Consider the following 24,358-nt stretch of genomic DNA (forward strand, 5'->3'; position numbering starts at 1 on the left):
TCGGGTGTGGGCACGCAGAGGGACCCCGACAGGACCGCCGGGCCTCTCCCGCCCCTCTGCGCCCCCTTTTCCGCAGTCCCCTGGCTGCACACCCTGCGCCTTCGCTCTGCACTCCGGGGCAACTTTCGCAGGTTTCCCTCCCAACCAGGCCCCCCGCCCCCCTCGGTCCAGAGAAGAAGATGTTAATGAGGGGGGCATGGCTCCTGGCCGCGTCAAAGAGGAGCCCCGGGCGGCATTGGCTGCGGCCGGACGGAAGGATGACGCCATGCAAATAGCGGGCGGTGCTGCGGGCCCGGGACTCCGCCTCCTCCCAGTGGGGTTAGTGTGCTCGTGTTTAGCTCTGGGGAGACTCAAACTGGATTCCATAGGGAAAGACTGCAAATCACTTCTACTTTAGCGAGGAAAAAACAGAATCTCCATCCACCGGGGTCCACCCCTTTCACTCTTCCTCTCTCCCTCTCCCCTCTCTCCCTCTTTTTCTTTCTCCCTCTTTCTCTCTCTCTCTCTCCCTCCCTGGTGTCTCTCTGTCTGGCAACCGGCGTCCGCCTCATCTCCACGCTCTGAAAGGAGAGAAAGATCTTTGGTTGGGGGAGAAAAAAAAAAAAAGAAAAGAGAGGAAAAAAAACTTGCCTGTTGTCTGTGGAAAATGACACTTGATGTAGCGGAGCTCGCAGCAGCGCCAGTTCAGCCTATTGTTTCTTAAACTGCCATCAGAGCTTTTTTTTTTTTTTTTTTTTTTTTTTCCGGCTTCTTCAACTGAAGGGTATCTTCATACAAAAGGAAACTCCAACCCCTCAAGTGCTCCTCCGTCTTGTGTGATCACTACAAAAAAAGATCCCAACCAAAACAAAAAAACAAACAGCCCCCACAACAACCAAGCATACATCTCTCTCTCTGATTTTTTTTTGGTCTTTTGCTTTTTCGTTGGATTTTTTTTTTTTAGTGCCGTTGCTATATTTCTCTAGATATTTAATTTTCTTTCAATCCGCTTTGATTCAGGGCAAGTTCATCTTCTCCAAAAAAAAATTATCTAGCTGGCGATTTTTTATTTTTATTTTTTTTTAACGGGGGAGGAGATTTTCAAAAAGAAAAAAGGTTGTTTTCATGTTTGGGATTCAGGAAAGCATCCAAAGGAGTGGGAGCAGCATGAAGGAAGAGCCGCTAGGCAGTGGGATGAATGCGGTGCGGACTTGGATGCAGGGAGCTGGCGTCCTGGATGCAAACACGGCGGCTCAGAGGTAGGGTACAGGCTTCTCACAGCATCAGTTGCTTTCTCTCATCTTCTCTTTCCTTTTGGGGTAGGTCCTTCGCTCCTCGGAAGACTGAGAGTTTCCCAGTAGAACTGAGCGCGGGAGGCACTTCTTCTGGTTCGGGGTTTGTGTGTGTGTGTATGTGCTTCTTTAATTTAGCCAGAAGAATGGTTTGGCCATTAATTTGAAATACCTGAAATTTTATCTATTTAACTCTTTTTTGAAGCTGGGCCGGGCCAAGCCCTAAGTTTAATGTTGACGCCTTCTGTCAAATTTCACCTCTTTGGCTCCCTGTCCTCCCCTTCTTACTTCCACCGACCAAATCTCGCTTTGGTCGTCTCTCCCCACTCCCAACCTCAACCCGGCCACGAGAAGCTTAACGGGAGCGTCCGAAGGACAGCGTATCGAAAGTTTTCCGCGCAGTCCCTGGCTCCCCTTCGCCGGGTGTTGGTCTCAAATAATCAGGGGTGGCCTGGTCCTTTTTCTTTTTTCTTTTTCTTTTTTGAAGACAACGAAGACCGGCCCAGAGGGGAGGTCCTGTCAGTCCCTTAGCAGAATTTGGGAGGGGTGGGGGTGAAAGGGTGGGGAAGTGGCAAATGGCAGCATCATGCCAGGGACAGTCTGTCTCCAAGCCACTGGGCATTACCTACGTAAAGGGGCAAAAAGAAGGCCAGGAAGTGTGGGTTTGGGTGAAAGTTACTGTGGAAAGGAAAGCGTGTGTGTGTGTGTGTTTGGTGTGTGTGCGCCTGTATTTGTGTGTGCTCTTGTGTGCAGGGGGAAGGGTGGGGTGTCCAGATGGAGGTTTTCAGATGTAAATTCGGCATCCACGGTGCCCTTTCTAAAAGCTTTGGCCGCACCTACGGCACAGACGAGGCGTGAGCGTGCGTAAACTCGTGGAGTCCGCTGATATTTGGTTTTAAAACGATCTGGACGTAGAGTTCAAGAGACACGCTAGCTAAACTTTGGGGAGACGGTTAAAAACAACAACAGGCCCTCCACACCGTTGTTACTTCCCACCGTCCGTTTTCTCCATCCACCTCGCCCTCTTCCCGGGCACGTTTTTGGACGGTATTTGACTTGTTGCTTTCTGGTCCGGGGGGACAGGTTGGGAGTTTTCAGAGAGGTCGGGAAGACTTCCCTAAGGGTGGGATTCTGGGGATCGCTTGAGCGTCCATCCATCTTCCCCTCGCCACCCTTGCTCCTCTCCATCAACCAGCCCCCGAGCTGGGCTCGGGGCAGGATTAAACTGCTTAAAAAGACCAAGTCCCTCCCTGAACCTGGGCATTGCCTTCTCTCCCTCCTCGCTTCACAATCGGAGCGGATTTTCCAGCGACCTTGTACCCCCAACTTTCACGCCTCTTTGCTAAATTCTAGACCTGAACTTCATCCCTGGGTGAACCCCGGAGATAAGGTCTAGTCCAGGCGCTGGACCCCAGAGGAAATGCCTGGAAACATTCCCCAGCGAGGGAGTCGGGCCGTAAGGGAAAGGAGGATTTGCACTGATGATTTCCCTTTGGGATGGAGGGGAAGGAGGTCAGCGATTTTGTGTGGGAAGGCGGGGGAGAGGAGGGGGCGAATGTGGGGTGTCGGGGTTGTTGTTGGTGAAGTGTCCAATTTGGCTCTGCTCGCTAACCTCTCGGTCTCTTTGGCCACAGTGGGGTGGGACTGGCCCGGGCTCACTTTGAGAAGCAGCCGCCCTCCAACCTGAGAAAATCCAACTTCTTTCCACTTTGTCCTGGCCCTCTATGACAGACAGGGGCAGCCCGTGGAGATCGAGAGAACCGCCTTTGTGGGGTTCGTGGAGAAGGAAAAAGTAAGTGGAGCGGAGTTGCCCACGCCCTGCCGGCCGCTCTCTTCCCCTGCGCTCCCCCCACCCCCCACCCCATCGCCCCGCCAAACCCCCGCCCTTCCTGGACCAGCCCCGGAGAAAACAACCATCTCGGTGGAGTTTAACCCCACGGCCTAAAAACACTCCCCGCACCACCGTTAATACCACAGTTCGGACAAACGACGCCAAATCGAAGGGACTCGCAACGGGTCCCTTTCAATAAAAGTGAAATAGTCTCGTTGAAGGACGAGAGGCAGCATTTGGGGGGGGGGGGGGGACAGTCACGCCCCCTTCTCTCCCGTTCCGCCAAATGCCACCCAAGGGAGTCTCTGAGCGCCGAAGCTATCAAGAACGAGGGGAACGGGCCAGGGGTCGCCGGCTCTAGTCTCTTGGGACTCCCCGTTGGCCGAGTTTTGACAACTCCGGGCTTGGTGCGGCGAGGACGTGCCCTAGGGTGACATCGGCCAAACTGCGGACACTGGAGGGATGGGTGGGTGTAGACGCCTGGAGCGGGAGGGGAGTTTAATAAAGAAAAGGGTCGCGCCGGGGTGGGTCAGGGTAGGATGGATTTGCTGATTTTACCGCCCGCCCCGGCTCCTTGGCCCCTGTCGCCGTTTTGGTTTTCCTCGTCGCTCCCCTCGTGAGACCCCAGATTAATCGTTGTGGTCTTCCCCTCTTCTGTCTCCCTTCCTCCGTTCGAATGTTCTCGTTTAAACCCAGGAGGCCAACAGTGAAAGACGAATAATGGGATCCATTACCGACTTCAGCTTCTCTACAGCAACGGTGAGGTTCGACCCCGGCACTTCAGTCGCCTCCCTCGCCCCCGGGCCTTTGTACGAGCCATCGGAGTCTGGGCCAGCCGGGATGCGGAAGGGAAGGGCAGAAGGGAGGCCGCAGGGACCAGGAAGATCCCCTCCCCTGGTCGCTTCTCATTTCAGCTCTCCTCTCCACTCTGGTTTTCCCAATGACCTCGCCTCCCTCTCCCCATTTCTGCACCCCTCCACCCCTCACCGTCCAGCTCCAGGTGAGGCAAGAAGAGGCAGGTAGCCCGGGCTCAGACCGGTCCGCAGCAGATCTTCGCAGCCTCCTCGCCTTTCCCTCCCTAGTGCCCGGGGCCGGGAGAGAGGGATGGAGGTGGTCAAGCGTCCCCTTCTCCTCCCCTTACCTGGGTGGGGGGCGGGAGGGGCCTGCCCAGCCCCGAGCCTTACGGAGGGACCTCACTTGGGGATATATGTCCAGGGGAGGAATTTGGGTAGGAGCCTCAGTTTCTGGAAGAGAAGCGTGTCCTGCTTCTCCTCTACCTGTCCCCCGTCGTTAGACCAGTCCTGTCCCCTCCCCCCCCGTCGTTAGATCAGCTCAAGCCGAACACCTTTAACCATCCTCCAACATCGCTCTGGTTTGGGGGTCGAGCTTTCCGCTTCCCCGGACCTCTCCCCTAGCCCCAGTTGGGTGGGTGGACTCGGAGAGGGGAAGAGGACGGGCGCCAGGGTGGGTGGGGGGGGTCTCCATTCATTCGGTGGTATTTATTGAGCGTTTACTTTGTGCAGAGCACTGTACTAAGCGCTTGGAATGTGCAGTTCGGCAACAGATAGAGACAATCCCTCCCCAGCGACGGGCTCACAGTCCAAACGGGGGTCTCCATCGGTTGCTGGGAGAAGGCTCTTCTCACCCCTTTTTCCTTCAGCACGGTGACTCTGCTCTCTTTTCTTGCCCGATTTTAGGGATAAGGACAGAGCAAGACTTTTACGTCCGGCTCATCGACTCCATGACCAAACAAGTAGGTTGGCTGCTTCTTGGGCTCCATCTCCCTCGCTGCCCCCAGCCCCCGTTACCTCCCATTCCCGCCGTGCGAGCGACCTCCTACCCTTCCAGCCCCCCCTCCCCGGGTTGGGCAGGGGGCCGGAGAGCCAACGGGCGGGGAGATGTGGAGGTCCGGGCCGGGCTGACAGGCCCGCCCTGCTGGTGGAGGAAGAACGAGGCGAGGGGCCTAGCAGATGGGGGCCCCCTTCCCTCCGGGCAACTTTTTCGCTTGCCCCCGGCGACTCCCACCCGGGAGAGGGGAGCTCGGACCCTGGAAGAGTCAAAGACTGGCACCTCCTGGCCCTCACCCTCTTTCATTCAATAGTATTTATTGAGCCCTTATTATGTGCAGCGCACTGGACTAAGCGCTTGGAATGGACAATTCGGCAACAGATAGAGACCATCCCTGCCCAACCACGGGCTCCCAGTCTCACCCTCGCCCCCCACCCCAGGTCCCAGGCCTGCAAGGGCGCAGAGTGTCCCCAGCAGTGGCGGCTGGGGAGGGGGGCCAGTCCTGGGCACGGGCCACGTGCCTCCTGTGGGCAAGCCGGTCCCCCTCTGGGGATGCCCCTTTCCTCGCCCCTCTCCGGACGTGGCTCTCCGCCTGGGCCAGGAGCTGGAAAGGGCACTGAGGCCGGACAGAGCCTGGAGGGCGGAGGGGGGACCCAGGAGGGCCCAGCTCCCAGCCAACAGGGACCACGGGAAGGACCGGTCGAAGCCTCGACTGAGATCTTCTCCTCCTTTGGACGGAAGGGGAGGAAAAGAGGAGGAAATGGGGGGCAAGAGAGCCGCACTTTTAGTTGGTTCGTTTGCTGCTGTCGTTGTTTGCTGTCGGGTATTCCGAAGCCCCTTTTTGCCCCAGGCTCTGATTCTGGCAGGGAGCCACCAGCCCTGTTAGTGAGCTCGTGGGCTTAAAGATCCCCTCGCTCCACCGATCCAGGAGGTGGGAATCAAAGGGGGCGACTTTCGGATACAGATTCAAAGATAGAGTGATGAACGTGGACAGAAAAGGGGTCCAAAGTTTTAATCGGACACGCAACTTTCAGTAAAAGTTCAGTTGCAGATTTCAGAAACATGTTAGGCGTCAAGGAGTTAACTTTAAGAAGCCTCCCGCCCCGCTGTAGCTGGATGGGCAAAATTCTGAAGGAAAGAGAGAGAAGTCATCGCTTATATTGATTACATCTTCACCGATTCGGTTAGTTTTCATTACGTAGAATCTCCCCAACTTCATTTTACCGTATTAGTCTTTTAAGGGAAAGAATGACTTCAAACAGTTACTGAGTTCACACTTTTTAAGCAGTCTATCTGAGTGATTGATAGGTTTTGGTTTTAGACAGGCTAGAGTCCTAAACTGTGATTTTTAAAAAAAATTTAGTAGGATAAGATTTTGGAATTTATTAATCAGTCCGAGTTAGTTTAATAACAACTACGTTGAGTGATGCATGCAATCTGTATTAAATCGTATGTCATATGAGCATGATTTACATACCTTAATCCATTTCCATAAGTTAGTTTTTTAAAAATTTAACTATTTGTCTTGCTGCTTTCAGTTCTCAGTGGATTTACTAAAGCAAGTCCACAGTTTATACTTCTAAACTTCATCCTCTTTTTAAAAAATGATTGCAGGGGTATATTTAAGTTCTATTAACCCCTAATTATTTTACACCAAATTTTAATTGTTAGAACTAAAGAGAAATCAAACAACCCTATGAAGCAGACAAACAAAACCTGACCCTTCAGTGGCTTGAATTATTGTCTTTTTTTTTTTTAAATTGGAAACACAAAACTGTAACATGGAGTTTGTTTTTGGAAACTGACTTTGATACTTCTGAACATCTTTTCCTGCTATTCTCATCACAGGAAAAAAGAGAAATTTTATTAAAATACACAGACCAAACTTGTTTCATAAATAAGAATTTATTTTAAAGGCAGACTTCTAAAATTAAGGCAGTTGTGAATTACAACAACATCCAGTGTGACCCTCAGGATCCGGCCTCAGAATCCGGCCTTTTCATGTAGAGTTGGGTTAATGGATGTTTCAAATGCTGGGCAAAACATTCTCTGTATTTTTGGCCTGATTACTATGATTCATAGTCAATATAAAACAGTTTTTCATAGTTAGCTTTACGCTTATTACTTTATGAAACCAGTTTGAATCCGGACCCTCTGATATATGAAAAAGTAAGCATTTGAAAAAATATGATGGATGATTGATGAAAAGCACCAGATTAAAATTAATTTGTTTAACAAGGTCGCCGTGTCTGAGAAAACCCCATTCGATGGCATTGTTTGACCTCTTGTTCTCTCTTTACCATAGAAGGGTAGCATTAAAAGAAATGAAAACACATTTATTTTTGAAAACTACAGCGGATATAAAGCATTTGTTTCTTTGTTTTTAGTGCAAGTTGAACGAAACCAAAAAGTTTGATTCAAAGAAATATGTAGTCTTTAGAAGAGCTGTAAAATGCATTGTCAGTATAAAAAAAGCTATTTGACTTAGCATCAGTGTACTGAGATCAAGGATAGTTGCAATGAAGCACCCGTTTGCCTTTTATATTAATTGCCAAAATAACTATTCATTACCAACAGATTTTTTTCTGAAGGTAAAATTTTACAATTTACCCAGTTGTGCGTTTTTGGATCCTGTATTGTAAATGCAACTGTTTGGAAGTAGCCGAGATTCTTATATATGGAAATTAACCACAGTGTTCACTGGAAAGTAAAAGTATGTAATGCAATATAGGGCACAACTTGAATCAAAGTTTAACAGTTTAAATTATGTTTTCATTTGGATGACTACCAAAATACCTTTCAGATCATCCACTTTTAATTAAATATGATCGGTTATAACCAAAATGTCATACATTTTATGAATAGTTAAATTAAACACATGTTATCCTAAGTGAAAGTGTAATAGCTGATTAATGATGTGATTACACCAAAGGGAATCTCTTCCAGTTATACCAGATTTTAGGTAAAAGAGGTACATATTTGTATGCATCCCACTGGTTTGGTATTAGCAGGCTATTTTGAATACAAAATGAAATTATATTTTGGATTCTGGTAATAGTCAGAATAACCATAATAGTAAGACTAGAACATTATTTGACCCACTGAAGTGTACTAAGGTCACTTCCATATACACCTTAATGCTTTTTATTCCATATCACAGCTGCAGTTTTGCATGTATGATGTCACATCCTCCAATCATAATCTTAACTGAATAACTAAGTCTCTCCACACTCTTCCTGCTTTCTTCTCTAAAGCTCACAGTTTTCAGTGTTTGGTTGTGGCAGGCCAAAGGTCTGAATCTATTCAACCCAATAAAAAGTACTGCTAGGATCCTATAATACAAATTTCAAAATGACTCATTAAGGTACCTGGGGCAGGGGCTTTAATTCTGCACCAGAAAAGATAAAGGAAGGCTTGCTTTGAGTCATCTTAAATGATTATGATTCTGTGGACATACTAAACAAATGCGATTGCTATCAAATGTCCTTGCCCTTTACAAAACTAGAGAAGATTCTGGCAGTGAGAGCTGTTCAAATCAAGTTTAGCAACACTGAAATAGTTGATTTTTGTGTCAATGTTTCTTTCAGCATTCCACTAGAAACCATGTAAGGTCTTGAAAGATTCAGAAATCAGAATGGAATTCAGAAATTAGGATCAGAAGTAAATGATTCTCTCAGAAATAGGCATCTCAGCTTCCATAAAATCAAGTTTTGGTGTAAGAAGGGAAATCACTGTGCCCATCCCTGCCCACAGTATAAAGGATACAGCTATTTCAGGAGAGCTGTTGTTAATTGACAAGTGTCAACTGAGTAAAAAAAAAACCAAAACCAACCAAACAGTGGATCCTTTCATTTTGCTCTTTAAAAGTATTATATGATTAGGATAAATTGAGTGAAATATAGTGAAAAGGTAATTTTAAAGAGTAAGGACTTCACCTACTCTTTTTTTTCTCTCTGAGTTAGTGGATAGTAGGATGGTGATGTGGTTAAGGAACCCTAAAAAGTACTGGCACCATGGGATTCCTAAATTACAATTATCAGAAACCTTGTCAGATTCTTTCTTCCAGCTAAACCCTCTTATGTATTTGGCTTGATGGTCCCAGTACTTTAAACTATTGATGCTAGTGCATTTTTCTATTGATTGCTTCATTATATCCTGCCATGTCTGCCTAGATTTGATTAACAGCCCTTTCAGTACGTGGTTCCTCATTGGTAGATAAACACATTTTTATTATATCACTAAGTTCTGTAAGGATTCTGTCGACTAATAGAAAGATTCAGCCTGAACGTGTAAAAAAAAAAGGTCAAATTTTAGCAGCTTTCTTGTTCTTTGGTAATATGTCAGAAATACAGGTGGATTTAGTTTTCTTGCACATAGAGGAATGAAGAAGTCTGAAATTTTTATGCATGATCAGGGCCTGTGTTTGGGAAAATGTAAACTCATCACAGTGGAAAATGTGTTGTTTGGAGTCTGGGGGTGAAAACAAAGCTGATGATTTTGGAGAGACTGCCTCAGCCAGATGGCCTAGTGCATTCTCAGTCTGGCAGTCCAACTGCTCCCTCCTGTATAATATACAGCCATTTGTTCGGGGATATTTACGCTAGAGCTGTTCCATGTGAATGTTTGAACAGCATTAAAAATGAACGTATTAGAAAAGATACATTTATCAAAACTTGTTCGAATATATTGGCTCGGACTGTCTCGACTATTAAAACACGGAGTTGAATTTTGTAAATTTAGCTTTTAAGTTTGAAAACCAGAATAACCATGATTTCACTTGAGATAACTCGTGTATAGAGTCAAACTAACTTGTTTTAACATTAGTGCTAATGAAAGCAATAATATGTAGGGGATTTTGTGCTTATATATATAAGCCCAAATTCCTTTCTTCCCCATAGAGAAAAGGGGGGAAAAATGCCCTTTTTGATAGCCCGTTAGAATGAGAACACTTTTTCCCTTCCTTTTGCTGGCATTTCAATTTATGAGGCACTTTATTTTTTGAAACCTAAAATGATGCATGCTATATCCAACTGCTTTAGGTCCATGTTCCTTTTTTAATCAGAACCGTGATGTAACTGAGCAACATATTGACTATGATATCATTCCTTCAAGACTTTCCTAATTCGGTTCTGAAAACAGGCCTGCTTAGGCAGCAGAGCTGAAATTACATCTTGGTAGTTTGCCCATCAGTAGCTGAACTACAACTAAAAAAAAGTTTCCTTTCTCTTCTTTATTCTCTCTCTGTTCAATAGAACAATTTTGATGGACATTTATGGAATATTTGATTGGCTGCTATTTTCACTGTTACAGGTTCAGCTGGAACCAGATTCCCTCTCCCACTTCCTATGTCAGACAGCAGAGACTATATGGCTTTTTAAAAATGTTGAATAGTGAGACTTGAGGGCAGAATATGTACTTTAGGAGCACAGCCCTGGTGGTATCATCGGTGCTCACGAGGCTTTTGTGATTATATTACAGTTCTTGGTAATTGCTACTGAAGGGAGGTTGCCAGTCTGCTTTGCAGGGTAGTATGGAGGCCAGTTTGGGTTGAAGGGATCAATTGTCCCATCACTGAATTATAATCTCTTAAAGTGGTGAAATTGTATATATTGTATTTGGCTTTTTACTTTTATGGTTTGGAAATGAACATCACATTTGCCTTTTTTAACTAAGTTTAAGCCCTGTTGTTACTACCAGTGAATTGTTATTTATATCTGCTACTGTAGCACACCAAGAATAGCTCTAATGCAAACATTAATACACAGTCATCTGTAAAAGAACAAAGGCAAAAATAATTGACCTTTTATATAGATCAGCACTGAGTTTCAACTGGGCAAGAAATGTAAACAAACAAAAGAAGATGAAATATTTAACTGTGTGTTTCCTTTGGCATTCTACTAAAGTGTGATACTACCGTACTCAGGATTTGCCTAATTTATTTTAGCTCCACTGTGGTCTTATTTACACATTGTAACTTCACTTTAACTTTTAAATGTGCTAACTATTTTATAAGGCTACTGTCATCAACAGATCAAACTGTATTACATTCTCAGAAGACACAAACTTTACAAAAACCATTCAAAATAGAGGCCACCCAGGATGGGATTTCAGGTTGTTTTATTCATTGCTTTTGGAAGATGTCTGCTTCATTTGTAATTGAACATTGAAACTGTCAGTGTTTTATCATTCTGGCCGTGAAATAGTCAGCAGTGTGGCCACTGAAAGGATCAGAAACTTCAGTAGTTCCTGTTTTCTTGGGACTTTTTTGTAGAAAAAAAATTATAGAAATCTCGGCAAATTATGTTTCTTTTTAAAGCCATACACTAAGTTGACAAACGCTATTGAGAAAATGGTCTAGAAAGGAATAAAATTCTTGTGCAGTGATATTTAAGAAAAATAAGGGATGTACTATCAAAGTGCAAATTAGACCACCTGATGGGCCTAAAGCTATCCCATAAGTCCTCCAGGGTGGCAAGGCAAGGAGAGCGTAATTAAATTTACGCGTACTCTTCCGCATACTGCTTTTCTAGTGCCGGTAGTGGCTTATTCTTAACCTAGTGTTCTACCTGAATTTTCCATTCACAGAAGCGGAATCAGATCCGGATGAATGTAGTGATTACTTCAAAAGTCAACATTGTTCCTTAATTTGCATTTTCTGTTAGCCTGCAAATATTACCCTGATTCCTAATCAACCAATTAATTAAGTTAAATAAATAAAACATGCCCTTTTCCCTCTCCTCCACCTCAACAGCATGATTGATTAATTTAAAATGCCCTCTTCATCTTTATGGCTTTTACTGGAGATCAACCGTCTTTCCCTTAATCAGAAAAGGCACAGGATTTACTATGTAAAATGAAAATAAGGATTCTCCTTTGTCTCCTTCAGCCAGATTCTACTCCTGGCTGCCTGTTAAACTGCTTCACTAAAGATATTTTACTGGTGTTTGTGTGCCCTCTGTCTCCCAGTTGAACCATCATTATTCCCCTGCCACTTTGGCTGCACCTGGCACATTTTATTATGAAAAATATGAACTTCTTGTGGTGCTGTGGCTAAGCCTTCTCTTTTCTTCCCATGTGAAATTAAGAAACTTGCTGAAGCTCGTAGCCACTTGAGGATTTGATGTCCGTAAGGCAATAGCAATCTGACGAGGTCATGAACTTAGTGGGCAAGTGGAAGTGAATTTACCAGATTGCCAGGGTTTTTGGGTTCTGTTTCTTTTTTTTAACCAATTTGTGAGTAGTTCTCCCTCAAAAGTTATTCACTGAGGGTGTAATATGGTATTGGGCATCAGTCTTTGCAGTGGCAAAATGGAAACAGTGGAAAGACTTCCTAGTTCTCACACTTAGTACAGTGCTTTGGCACAGAGTAGATGCTCAATCAATACAGTTTGCTTGATTCTTCTCTGTCCAGAAGTCACAAAGACAGTATTCTTTTTGCTTACTGACCTAATGAGCAGGTAAGGAGTCTTCCAAACTATACTGGTTTTTTTTCCTGTCCTTATCCAAATCCGCAGCTTCATTTTTCTACTTTTCTTACTATGGATCTATACTGCCCAAGAGTGTAAAAAGCTGAAGTGGATATGCTCTCCAAAATCGGCCAGTCAATTGTGTTTATTGAGTGCATACTGTACTCAGAGCACTGTACTAAGCAATTGGAGAGTACAATGTAGCAGAGTTGGTAGACAGGTTCCTTGCCCATGGTGAGCATACAGTCTAGAGGGGGAGACAGACATTAATATAAACAAATTGTGGAATATGTAAGTAAGCACTGTGGGGCAGAGGGAGGGGTGAATAAAGGGTGCCAATCCAAGTGCAAGGGGAACAGTGTGGGAGAAGAGAAAATGAAGGCCTAATCAGGGAAGGCCTGTTGGAGGAGATGTGCCTTCAAAATATATCTCCCAAAGATGATTTAAAAGGGTTGTAGAGCAAGCTATCCTTCCTTAGTCATTAAAAGCAAACACCCATTTTCTGGAATCATGAGTCGTATGCTATTTAGCTGGAACCGTGAGTATATTTGCATTGCTGCATATCCTTAATTTAACACAACTCACCATCAACCCGATGATTTTAGGGGAACTAATTCCTTCATCAATGAAATACAGTTGCCGAGTGAGGGAGCACTGGAGAAATTTCACCTTACGAGCATCAGCAAAGTTAGATGACAGTTGATTGATAAGTCTTCAGTTTTAATGCCCAAAGTCTTGTGGAAGTGGAAAAAAAAAATCGTTCCTTTGAAATTGCATACCAGCATTTTCTTCAGGAAAACTCGGGTTAATACTGATCCACTAGACTGTAATATTCTTGCGGGCAAGGATCATGTGGCTACCAACATTATTGTACTGTACGTTTTCAAGCGTGCTCTGCACAAAGGAGGTATTAAAATACCACCGACTGATTGATTGATTGATACCAAGACTGTCAAGGTGTCAGAAGGACCAGCAAATAATTGATTTATGTGTGATTTAAACTGAAATTCATTATACACATAAATAGATTTTATTGTTACATATTGGATTTAATTAATCGTCTTGAACTATCTAAATTTCCATGATGTTGCAGAAGAAATAGCAGGAAATTACAAAGGCAGAAATGACTGTTTTAGTTTTTACAACATTCGCATTTACCTAATAATAATAATAATGATGACAGTATTTGTTAAGCGCTTACTATGTGCCAAGCACTGCTTTTAATCTATTGAAATAACCTATTATACTGAATAAACAGAGAATATGGATTTCAATATTAGGGTAGAAAAATGATAGAAAAATGTTCTCTCCTGCAGTACAACAAGATGTTATAATTTTTCTCATTCATTGGTATTTTATAAAATGGCTTACAATAATAGGTGTTGTACTTTTCTACTTTTAGTTTCCTCATACCTCTTACTTAATGCAGCTTTCCCTCAATATTATCAAAGTTCCACTGCACCTAACTTCATCGGCAAATATTTTCCCCTTTAAAATTCATGGGGAAATCGTTACTGTTGATGAAAGTAGTAACTGAGGTATAGTATCTGAAAGGCAAATATAAAAAATGTTCTTGGGTTAACATAAGTAGTTTTGCTACCATGAAGTTAAGGATTATGTAAATTTGTGAAGATATAATTTTATTAACAATTTGAAGTCGTGTTACATCAGGAACATGCAGTGATATAGTGTGAGATTAGCTAAAAATTTTTCAAATGTAAAATGACTTGTATATCCATAAGTGTACCTTCTTATTTGTTAAAAATTAGTGAGGAAATGCTGGAAAAGAGGTTGGAGTTGAAGGGGAAATCCCAGATTCAGGTTTTGGTTTATAGTATGATCCTAAATCCTCTCTGGAATAGGCAAAGCAACTTTGGCTGATAATGCAGTTTGAGGTTCTTGGGTGAAATGCCTATCGGTTATTACGTGGTTAGAGATAACTTTTAGTTTTGAATTAGGAGCTTCACGGTCCTTTTCTACGTGCGGCGTAGCCTGCAGCATTTTGGTCTATTTAAAGCCTCGCGAATGGTAAAGGTTCTGAGCCCCGTTAGACAGAAGGATTTCCCCAGCTGATGATTCATAGGTTGAAGCAACATCTAGACATGCTCTTTTGCATCATCTTCACTTGTGTTCCCATTCACACCCTTGGATCATTTAAATTTCTGCTTGGGAGTAGTGAAGTGGTGAGGCTACAAGAGAGAACATGCTTTTCTACTTATAAATATAAGCTGTATTTTATGAATAAGACCAGAAATATGTTAAACCTTGTGGTTTTTTCACACTATTAGATTTATTTTTATTCTATATTGAAAAGAAAATCTTAGTTGTCATGACTACCAAAGAAGCCCAACCTATCTACAGGCATACATAATGATATAGGCTGGAATAGTGTAGAGGAATAAATCCAACTCTTTTCAGTTTGAGTTGATTTTCAAGCACACATCATGAATTGATCAGTACAGTGAGGCACTCTGTTCAAACAAGCCAATAGGTATGGAACAAAATTAAAATAATCAGACAGTATGACATATATTGTTTTCTTCAGATTTGATTTGATTTGTAACTAAAAATGCTTTCTGTTTACAGGCCATAGTGTATGAAGGCCAAGACAAGAATCCAGAAATGTGCAGAGTTTTGCTCACACATGAAATAATGTGCAGGTAAGAGATATCTTGTTTCCCTTTACCGATAAAAGAAAGGTGAAACTGTATGTCAAAACTAGTAGGAACTGAGGCCTATTTTAGTCAAATATTTATTTTCCTTCCATTAAATTATATAAAAGGAATAGTTGAGACATAAATACCTAGTAGTAAAGTATCAGCCTCATTTTCAATTATTCATTAGATCTCATCCTGAAAAACATATATTTCCATTTAGATATAAGACTATTAATGGGCTTGGAACACCCTCCTTCCTCCTCTCCCCAACTCCAAGATGAATAAAATATATATCATCCTTTTAGTGTTAATATATGCACTCAAAAAACTGTTCTAGTAAAATGAGTAAGGGATTGTTTGATGCCACTCACTGATGGCTTTCATTCATTCATTCATTCGTTAGACAAAAAATTATAGTTCCTCTTTTTACTTCTCTCACTCATAGTCATGATTAATGTTTGCCTGGGCATCATTCCCCTGAACTAAAGGTAAATTTTTCTTGCCATATAACAGGAAACCTTAGTTTCAAAGTGTATGCTCATGAAAATGTAGCATATTTATCTTGTAAAGTAGTGAGATTGGAATTAGTCACTGAGCTAGATGAAAAAAAAAATTCCTCCTACAAATCCGAATCTTTATTTTTGTCTCTAACAAGGTTGAGGCCTTATTTTAGATTCTGTGAAAATAGTTGAAAGAACCACATTGAATCTTTCATTTTTGTATCTCTGTCAGTCCTCAGGGTATTAAAGTGAGATAGATGAGAGCCATACTTAAAATCCCAGTCATTTTTATAAAGCTAGCACTACATGAATATTATTTCCAATGGATTTTAAATAATTGATTCCAATTTGAAAACTCAAAATTTTTCCCAAGACAAATTAAGTCCCTAATAATTTTATCAGTAATAGTTCTTCTTCAATTTAGGGTAGAGATTCAGTAATGAATTTAGGATGTTGATAACTTTCTACTGCTCCTGAGTGTGGGGAAACACATTTTTAACTATTGAATGAAAAAAAAATGAGAAGGGCATTTCCTCCCAAATCAGTGTGATGCCAAGTATTTATCTCACTGTTCCTTAAGGTAAGACAATGCATAAAAACTTCTGATTTTCATTATCAACATTTTAACACAGTTAAGCCTCGTGGTTCTCATTTCACACCTTCATCAATTTTTAAACTTTCATAAATCAGCTTGGTTTAGTGAATTTTCAAACAAAAATTAGTAAGAAATGGCTGACTGGGGTCCAATGATGCCAGTGTTTGATAGTTTTCATAAAATAAATAATTGGCAATTTTAGAATTCCAAGAAACTGTAAACTTCACTTTCAGAATTAATTAGTGAAGTCCTCTTTTTAACCATCAAGGGGTGTTTTAAGTGTTTTAAATAGTTTAAATCCTTAATTATTTTTAGAACATTTATTGCTTTTAAAACATTTTTGGCTATTCACAATTAGCATATCATTAGCATTAATTTAAAAGATCATTTTGCAGCAGACTAGGTCTCAACCACTAGAGATTACCAGTAGCTAGATCTTGAAAATCTGCACCTCCTGTCCACGTATATCTGGGCCAAGATAAAATTATTCCATCCTTGCCTTATTTAAAGATATAATATGCCCTTCACATGCAAGCCTGCCCACCATTAAGTAGTTTACATTTCCCTTGTTTTTAAAATTCATAGGTCCAAGTACTCTATAATGCCGGTTGATTTCTCTTACTGTTGATGGTCTTTCTATTTTTCAAAAACATGAAATAATGAGAAGAATTCACAAGCCACTGATGATAGCAAGTAATGTTTCTGTATGGCATGGCTGATAGAGAAAAGCTATATTCTAAATGTCATACTGTTAATGTTAGAGATTACAGTTTTCCTAGTTGCCTATAGATTTGTAAGGGGTGCTGTTTGTTTACCAGTCCACATGACCCTATTACACAAATCTGTCATCTATTGTGTTGCTAACACTCTTTTAAATTGCAAATCCGATGCTCTTTAAGGGGTTCCAGGAAAAAAAAAATTCTCACTCTCTCTCCACACCATTCTATTTCTCATGATATTTTTTGCCTGTTGTAAAGTGGAAGTTGGGATGTGCTGAATTTGCACCAGGGGTGCAGATACAGCCTCAATTATAAGCATAAAATTAGAGTCTGTTCACCATTAATCAGCCTAGCTAATTGCTATGCACTACCATTAGCCATATGGTGTGAAAGACAGCTTGCTCTCCCTAAGATGAAATTTCTTCATTTCAGGCATGAAATAGTGAGGGCTCTGTATTTTAAAATAGCTTGTTTTAGATATTTAATTTCTTAAACAACTTTCTGCATTGCTTTCTATCAAGGCTAACTGCATAATAAAACTTGCATTTATATGACAAAAGCAGTATATTTATAGTATACTAAAGCTCTGGCATGGGGAACCAAAGAATTCAAATTTCCTAAAGGAACTCTTGATGGTTTGGGCTTTGTTATAAAAAAGATAGTGAGCTGCAACTCAGGTGACTGTTGAAGTTGAAGGAATTCCATTGTTCTCTGCACATTGAAAAATTTCAGTTTTGCCAGCTGGCTAGAGGAGGTTTGGCATCTTGGCTTATAAAAGGAGCTCTGACCCCCATGGTCCTGATGCCATGGAGATCTTTTATGGCTTCAGAGGAGAGTTTCTAGCTTTTGATTGATTAGATGATGGATGGTAGTGTGTTTTGAGAGTCCATGGTACCAAAGGGAAGGAATAAGAAGCAAGTGAACATGCTCCATTAGAGTTTCCAAAGCAGTCCAATCAAAAAGACACTGGGAAGTATGTTTCATTGTCTTGGTTTTTAAATTTAAATAAACAAACAACATTTCAAGCTTTACTAAACCATTTCTACCCTCTAGGTCCATTAGTGCATTCATTTATCTCAGTATTCCCCTAGATGTCAAGGGTTTTGGGCACCAAGCTCTTTAAGCACTTGGGACTTGGATGTGTAACCTTTGGGGCATTTGATATCCATCCCCACCCTCACCCCCACAGCACTTATGCACATACCTTTGAATTATATATTAGAAATTACTTATTCATTCATATTAACATCTGTCTCCCCCTCTAGACTGTAAGCTCATTTGGGCAGGGAATGGGTCTGCTAATTCTGTTCTATTGTGTCTCCCAAATGGTTAGTACAGTGCTCTGCACATAGTGTTCAGTAAATACAGTTGATGAAATGATGATACTCACCCCACCCCAGCTCCACAGCACTTTTGGCACATACCCATGAATTTATTTATTTTAATGTCAATTTCCTCTTTTATGCTGTAAACTCCTTGTGGGCAAGGACTATTTCCTAGCAACTCTGTTATATTGTACTCTCCCAAACCCTTAGTCCATTGTTCTGCACACATTAAGTGCTCAGTGATATTCAAACACATAACAGAACATTTATGTTTGCCACAAGTCATGGTCAGGTGATGTCTAGGATTGAAAAGTCACTTGATATGTGACACCATTCTTAATCAATTTCTTCTGAATTCTATATAAATGGTTAGGATGGTATTGTGAAACTCAAATCTCACATAAATCTTAAAGCTCCTTCTAGGCCTTTGAGAGATTGCAAAGCCTAATTTACTTCCCTGTTCCCCTTTCCCACCATTTTAGGTAAGCTAAGTTTGATTTCAATAGAGGAAATGCCAATAATTATATTTTAACTCTCTAGGTCAACCTCTCCCCACCCCTTGTACTATTCTCCCCCACCCTATTCCCCCCCCCCCGCCCATCCATCCTATAGGATAGGTAATTTTAAAGGTTTTAGCCTCTTTAAGAAGTTACAGTGTAAAGTGCTTAGTACAGTACTCTACGCACAGTAAGCGCTCAATAAATATGATTGGTGACTGATTGGTCCCATAAGAGAACAAGTCACAGGTGTTTAAATGGAAGGACAGCCCAGTTTTACCTTTGGGGGGAGGCCAGAATGGCTAGTTAGGCATAGGTTTTTTTTGTTGTTGTTGTTTTTGTTTTGAGAACCTCTAAATACTTTTGATAAGGTTGGGGTATTTGCTGTGATGTTGGCAAAGTTGTTTTAATGTTCCCCAGAATCTGAGAAATTAGCATCAGATGCTGAGTGAAAGTATGGCCTAGGAAAAGGCTCAGTTTCTGGCCTGCTGGTGTGACCTTGAGCAGCCTAATTAACCTATCTATGTCTCAGTTTCCTTCCCTGGTAAAATGCAGGCTAAAATACATTTACTATCTCTTTTTTTCTTCTTTCCTCTTTTGAGCCCCATGTGGGACAGGGATTGTGTCCTGCCCTGATTATTTGGTCTACCCTGATTATTTGGTATCTTCCACAGATCTTGGGACACTGTATCATCATTGTATTTATTGAGTGCTTACTGTGTGCAGAGCACTGTACTAAGTGCTTAGAAGAGTACCATAAAATAGATTAGGAAGATATAATTACTTACAGTCTGCCTATTTCTTGGTTAGCAGTTGATGTGTCCTTGTTAATTCACTTTGGGTCTTTCTTATAATAGCTGTCAGGTTTTCCTTTTTGTTTTTGATATTTTTCATTACAAAAGGATTGTAACCTTTTGGCACTTGATAGTTACCCTACCCTCAGCCCAGGGTACTTCTGTGGATATTTGTAATTTATTTATTTATATTTATGTCTATTCTTTCCTCCAGATTACAGCTCATTGATGGCAGGGAATGTTTCTACCCACTCTTTTGTACTATACTCTCCTAAATTCTTAGTACAAGTGCTTTGCAAAAATAGGTACTCTATAAATGCCATTGACTGGTTGATCAGTGGTCAGGTTTTGACAAGTCACAGCCCAGTTTGTAGGGCACATTTCTGGCCCTTGAGAAAGTGACCAAATGGCAGGAATTTCTGATGCTGTATCTGGGAAGATTCTTAGTGCTGCTACAGGTTAGCATCTATGAAAGTCACACTGGTGATGTTAAGCTTGTATGTCAGTTGCAATTTCTTCATATTTAATACTATTTTCTAATGAGTCATCATTTCAGACTGACCACATCCTTCATTTTCCCCCTTTCCTCTCCTAAGTGATTCATCTTCCTTCACTCTCCTTGGTCTCTCCATTCTGTTTTCCGTATAACACCATCATTCTCCTGCCTCATTTCCCTCATCTCCCTTCATATTTTTTGTATCTTCTTAATGGCATTCTCACTCTCTTTGTTGTGGCTTTCTCTTCTCTTCTTTCTCTATCCATTATCAATGCTTCTCTTCTTCATCTTCTTTATCTCATTTCCAAGAAGGAGCATTTTCTCCTCCCTTATTTTGACTAAGAGTGGAAAATTTACATCTGTAATCCGTGTGGCTCAACTTGTAAAGTTTACCTCTACATTTATTTAAATTATTTCCCAAGGAAATGTTTTAGGTAAAGGGTAAGAAATTTCACTTTCCCTGTCACCACAGTTAGGGGTTATTTCCCAGGGATGACTCATCCACCATGTTCACCATCCCACCAAAAATGTCCATTGAGTCTGTGATCTTGGAGAGGTTCCATCTGATTCTATCTGAGACTAAAATGGATCAAGGCACCAAACTACAAGGGAAAAAAGCTGTGTCCAGAACACTAAGCAATTGGCTTCTGATGATAAGAGTTAAAGTTTTCTAGTCTTCACTTCCTGAATTTGCTGGGCTGTTTCTGGAGAGTAAGGGAAAGGAGTACCTGGAGGTTTGTCATGTCCTTCCTAATCAGGAGGGGAAAAAAACATTGGGGAGGGCTTGATAGCTTACTCAGGGCATCTCATTTGGTCCCAAAATTCTTGGTGGAGGAAATATAGGACTAACAACTCCTCCTAGAGATCAGGGCAGGTCAGTGATTCAGGTGACAACAAAATGCTTGACACCTCCCACTCTTCACCACTAAGGGATTTGGGGGCTCCATTTCCCAACAGTCTTAACATAGAAGATCTCACCATACAACTGTAAAGTCAAAATAGCACGAGGAAATACTTTGCCCTAAATCAGAGACAAGAAGGTTAGGGATGGAGTTTTAAAAAAGATTTTGTTAGCCACTTGAAAGCAAATTTAAGAGAGATCCGAAGAGGCCAAGTGCAACAACTGTTTGATGCCAAGGAAATGACTATCACTCCTCTTCAGACTCCAAACAGAAGGTGTTAAGGGGGAAAACTGGCATCTAGGAAACTGACCAGGTGTCTGAGAACAGGATTTAGACCTTTGTGTCAATTGCCTAAACTTTGGGGTTTGATTCCTTTCTTGGGAAAAGTGATCTTTATAAAAGCTCATTGAAAATGACTAGAATTGAATAATTTCCCCCGAGACTGCCTCCAGCTAGGTATGAAGTTTTATCAGATTCCAGTTATGTGTACCAGGGACTCTGGTAATTTGTATTTTGTAATTTCGACTCTCTAACTCACATTACGGTTTAATAATCACAAGCAATTCATTTTTTCGTCCCTTTTGGGAACAATGAATCTGTTTTAGTTCAGAAGAATGCAAACCTCAAGGTCAGTGACAGAGCAGAGAGCTATGGCAAAGGGTTCTTACATTTCATGTCTGCTTTGATCTGACCTATTAGAAGGCATTGGTTTCCAGGGCTGTTTCATACCCTAGTAGCGGGGGTCATTAATGCAATCAGAAAACCCCAAATAACACATAGACGTGATCATAAAAGGTAGCACTTTCACCCCTTCTTTCCCATTCCCCACTTCAGCTAGGCTGTCTCAAAGTCAACTGTTGTTACTTTAGGATTTGGAATTATCTGCATTGAAAAGCAACTGCCCCACAAAATATTATGGGAAAAAAGCATTTCATCTAAGGACAGCAGAGAAAAAGATGTGTTCAAGCTGCCTATAAAGTTAGTGTACTTCTTTTCCCCAAGGCAAGTTGTGCTTCCTTCCACTTTGACCCTCCCCCTCCTCCCTGTCCCCAGTGTACTCAGGATAAGGTTACAGTATGCTTACCTCCCAACATACCAGAATGTAAGGGGAAGATGATTCTAATGCCAAGAGAACTCTGGATTGTAGTTCCTGACAGGGGGGAGAAAACCCCATGGTTAGTACCCCAGCTGTGCTAGGAGAAGGTTAAACATAGTAATTAACCCGTAGGTGACCCAAATAGAATTTCTGTCACTAGAACTGCTGGATTCCAGGTATGGCTTCACGGTAATTCTACCATTCATAACCCACCAATTTGAACCTTCTGTCTGCCTAATGATACAATTTACAATGTAATGGTCATACTAAATCCTTCACTTTTTGCTCTATAAGCCGCTGTTGTGACAGAAAAGCTGTGGCAACGAAATGAGACTCCCTCAGATCCAGTGATAATTGACAGGTAGGGACCACTATTATTTCCTTGAATTCTTACTCCTCATTATAATGAAACACCTGCCCCGTGTCGCTAATGGGCCAGTGTTATGTATGTATGTGGACGAAATTTGGTTGTTGAGAGTGAATTAGCTTTGCTGTGTGATTACGATTCCCATGGAAGAACCATATGGAAGGTTATTTTGAGGCCGTTCCTTGGAATGCTCTGGATCTGGGTCCGGATCATACTTGTAAAGGACTATTTTTCTTTTCCAACTTTCTATGGCTCAATCCTCATGCTGTGCCAGGAAGCTTCAGAAATAAAATAATAATAGTTTGTGATTTATGAAATGTGGTTGGGTGCTTATAAATATTTAACTTTTATTTGAAAAATGTTTGAATCATTATCACTTTTAGCTACAGTAGTTCTGTTGGATGCAATCCATCTACATTTTAAGGTTTTTATTTATGCATAAAAGCAGTTCAAAGAAATCTGTGAACTAAGATTTTTTTTCTACTGTTATTTTCCGGGTTAGATTGCTACTCTTACTGCATTGTAAGCTGATTAATTCTTCCTGCATGTCTTAATTATTATGTTTTAAACAGATCCATATTACTAATCTGACATGACCAAGTAAATCACTATAAAACAATAAATCTGTTTTTAGTTGTACAGGGCAATTCTTAGTCAGGGTGCTTGCACATTATGCAAAGTTGTATTCCAAATATTCACTTTACATTTTAATTATTGAAATTCATTGTTGGAAACATATATGGATCAACCATTTGGTATTTAGCATTAGTCTTTGAGTGTTGAATGGCCTCAAAGGTTTATGGATACTGTCAGTCATCAACTAGGAAAAGCGATACCCACACTAATCTGGGAAAAGAACCTTCTAGGGAGAATTGACCTATACCTAATCTAAGAAAGAAAGGCTGGTGTAAAATTCCTTTTGGGTTCTTAAAGTATTTCAGTTTGAAGTAGCACATTAATCAGCTTAAGTTTAAGTCTTCTTCTCTGCTGGATTGTCCATTTTTAAGGGGGCAATAAAGTAAAAATGTTGTTCTATCCTATGTTTGTTTCATTAGGTAACAGAGTTCTCTAGTCGATCTTTACATATGTACGATTTTTAGTCCGGGGTCCCAAAATATGTATTAATTACCAAATATGTCTTTAAAATTTTGTCCTAAGTGGATGTTTTAAACAATCAGTTCCCACTATATAGTTTAATATTCACTTTAAAAGGCTCATTCATTCTAAATAAGGCTTGGACAAAGCCAAGAAAAGTTAATGACCAGGTTAAGGGTTGGATATGAAATTGTTAACATATAATCAGCAAAGTTAATCACAATATGCATAGAATTGGAATGGTCACTTTGTCTACATAAGCAACCACACAATTCATTTGACTTTTTTTCTAAAAAAATAAAAAAGAACAAAAGAGGAGAGGCAAGTCTACAGAAATATGGTATATAAATGGGGATTAAGAGTGTGAGCCCACGTGGACAACCTGATTACCTTCTATCTACCCACCTGCTTAGAACAGTGCTTGGCACATAGTAAGTGCTTAACAAATGCCATTATTATTATTGCATTTGTTAAGCATTTACTATGTGCCAAACACTTATCTAAGCTCTGGGGTAGATACAAGGTTATCAGTTTGGACACAGACCTTGTCCTGCATTTGGCTCACATTCTATGTGGGGGGAGGAAATGGGTTTTAATCCTCCTTTTACAGATGAGGAAATTGAGGCATGGAGAAGTGAGATGATTTTTGCAAGGTCACACAGCAGTCAAGTGGTGGAGCCAGTAGTAGAACCAAGGTCCTCTGCCTCTAAGGCCTGTGCGTCTTCCACAAGGCCATCTTGCTTCTCTACAACACGTATAATATTCAGTACACTTAGTTGGTATTTATAATTTGTGTCTTTTAATCACAAGGAAAAGGGTATTTGCCCATTAAAATATCTTTCATTATTCTATAAAAGAGCAGAACACAAAAATGGTTCTGATCAAATGAGAAGTCTATATTTTAGATGGTATCTTGATATTTAAACATATGAGAGTACAAACTGTTTAATTTGGTTCAG

The 24,358-nt window shown here is 41.3% G+C and overlaps 1 protein-coding gene across 1 annotated transcript in view; it reads left to right on the forward strand.

The window, feature by feature from the left end:
• Positions 1–358: 358 nt before the first annotated feature.
• The window catches only part of EBF1 (EBF transcription factor 1), a 346,244-nt gene continuing 322,244 nt past the window's right edge, over positions 359–24,358 (forward strand). Inside the window, 8 exon segments of the mRNA XM_029051049.2 lie at positions 359–1,238; positions 2,906–2,972; positions 2,974–3,067; positions 3,799–3,861; positions 4,800–4,855; positions 14,943–15,016; positions 22,232–22,255; positions 22,257–22,298. Of these exon segments, the coding sequence (XP_028906882.1) occupies positions 1,105–1,238; positions 2,906–2,972; positions 2,974–3,067; positions 3,799–3,861; positions 4,800–4,855; positions 14,943–15,016; positions 22,232–22,255; positions 22,257–22,298 (554 nt within the window). The 5' untranslated portion in view covers positions 359–1,104.

This window comes from Ornithorhynchus anatinus, chromosome X1 (genome assembly GCF_004115215.2).
Source record: "Ornithorhynchus anatinus isolate Pmale09 chromosome X1, mOrnAna1.pri.v4, whole genome shotgun sequence".
NCBI lineage: Eukaryota > Metazoa > Chordata > Mammalia > Monotremata > Ornithorhynchidae > Ornithorhynchus > Ornithorhynchus anatinus.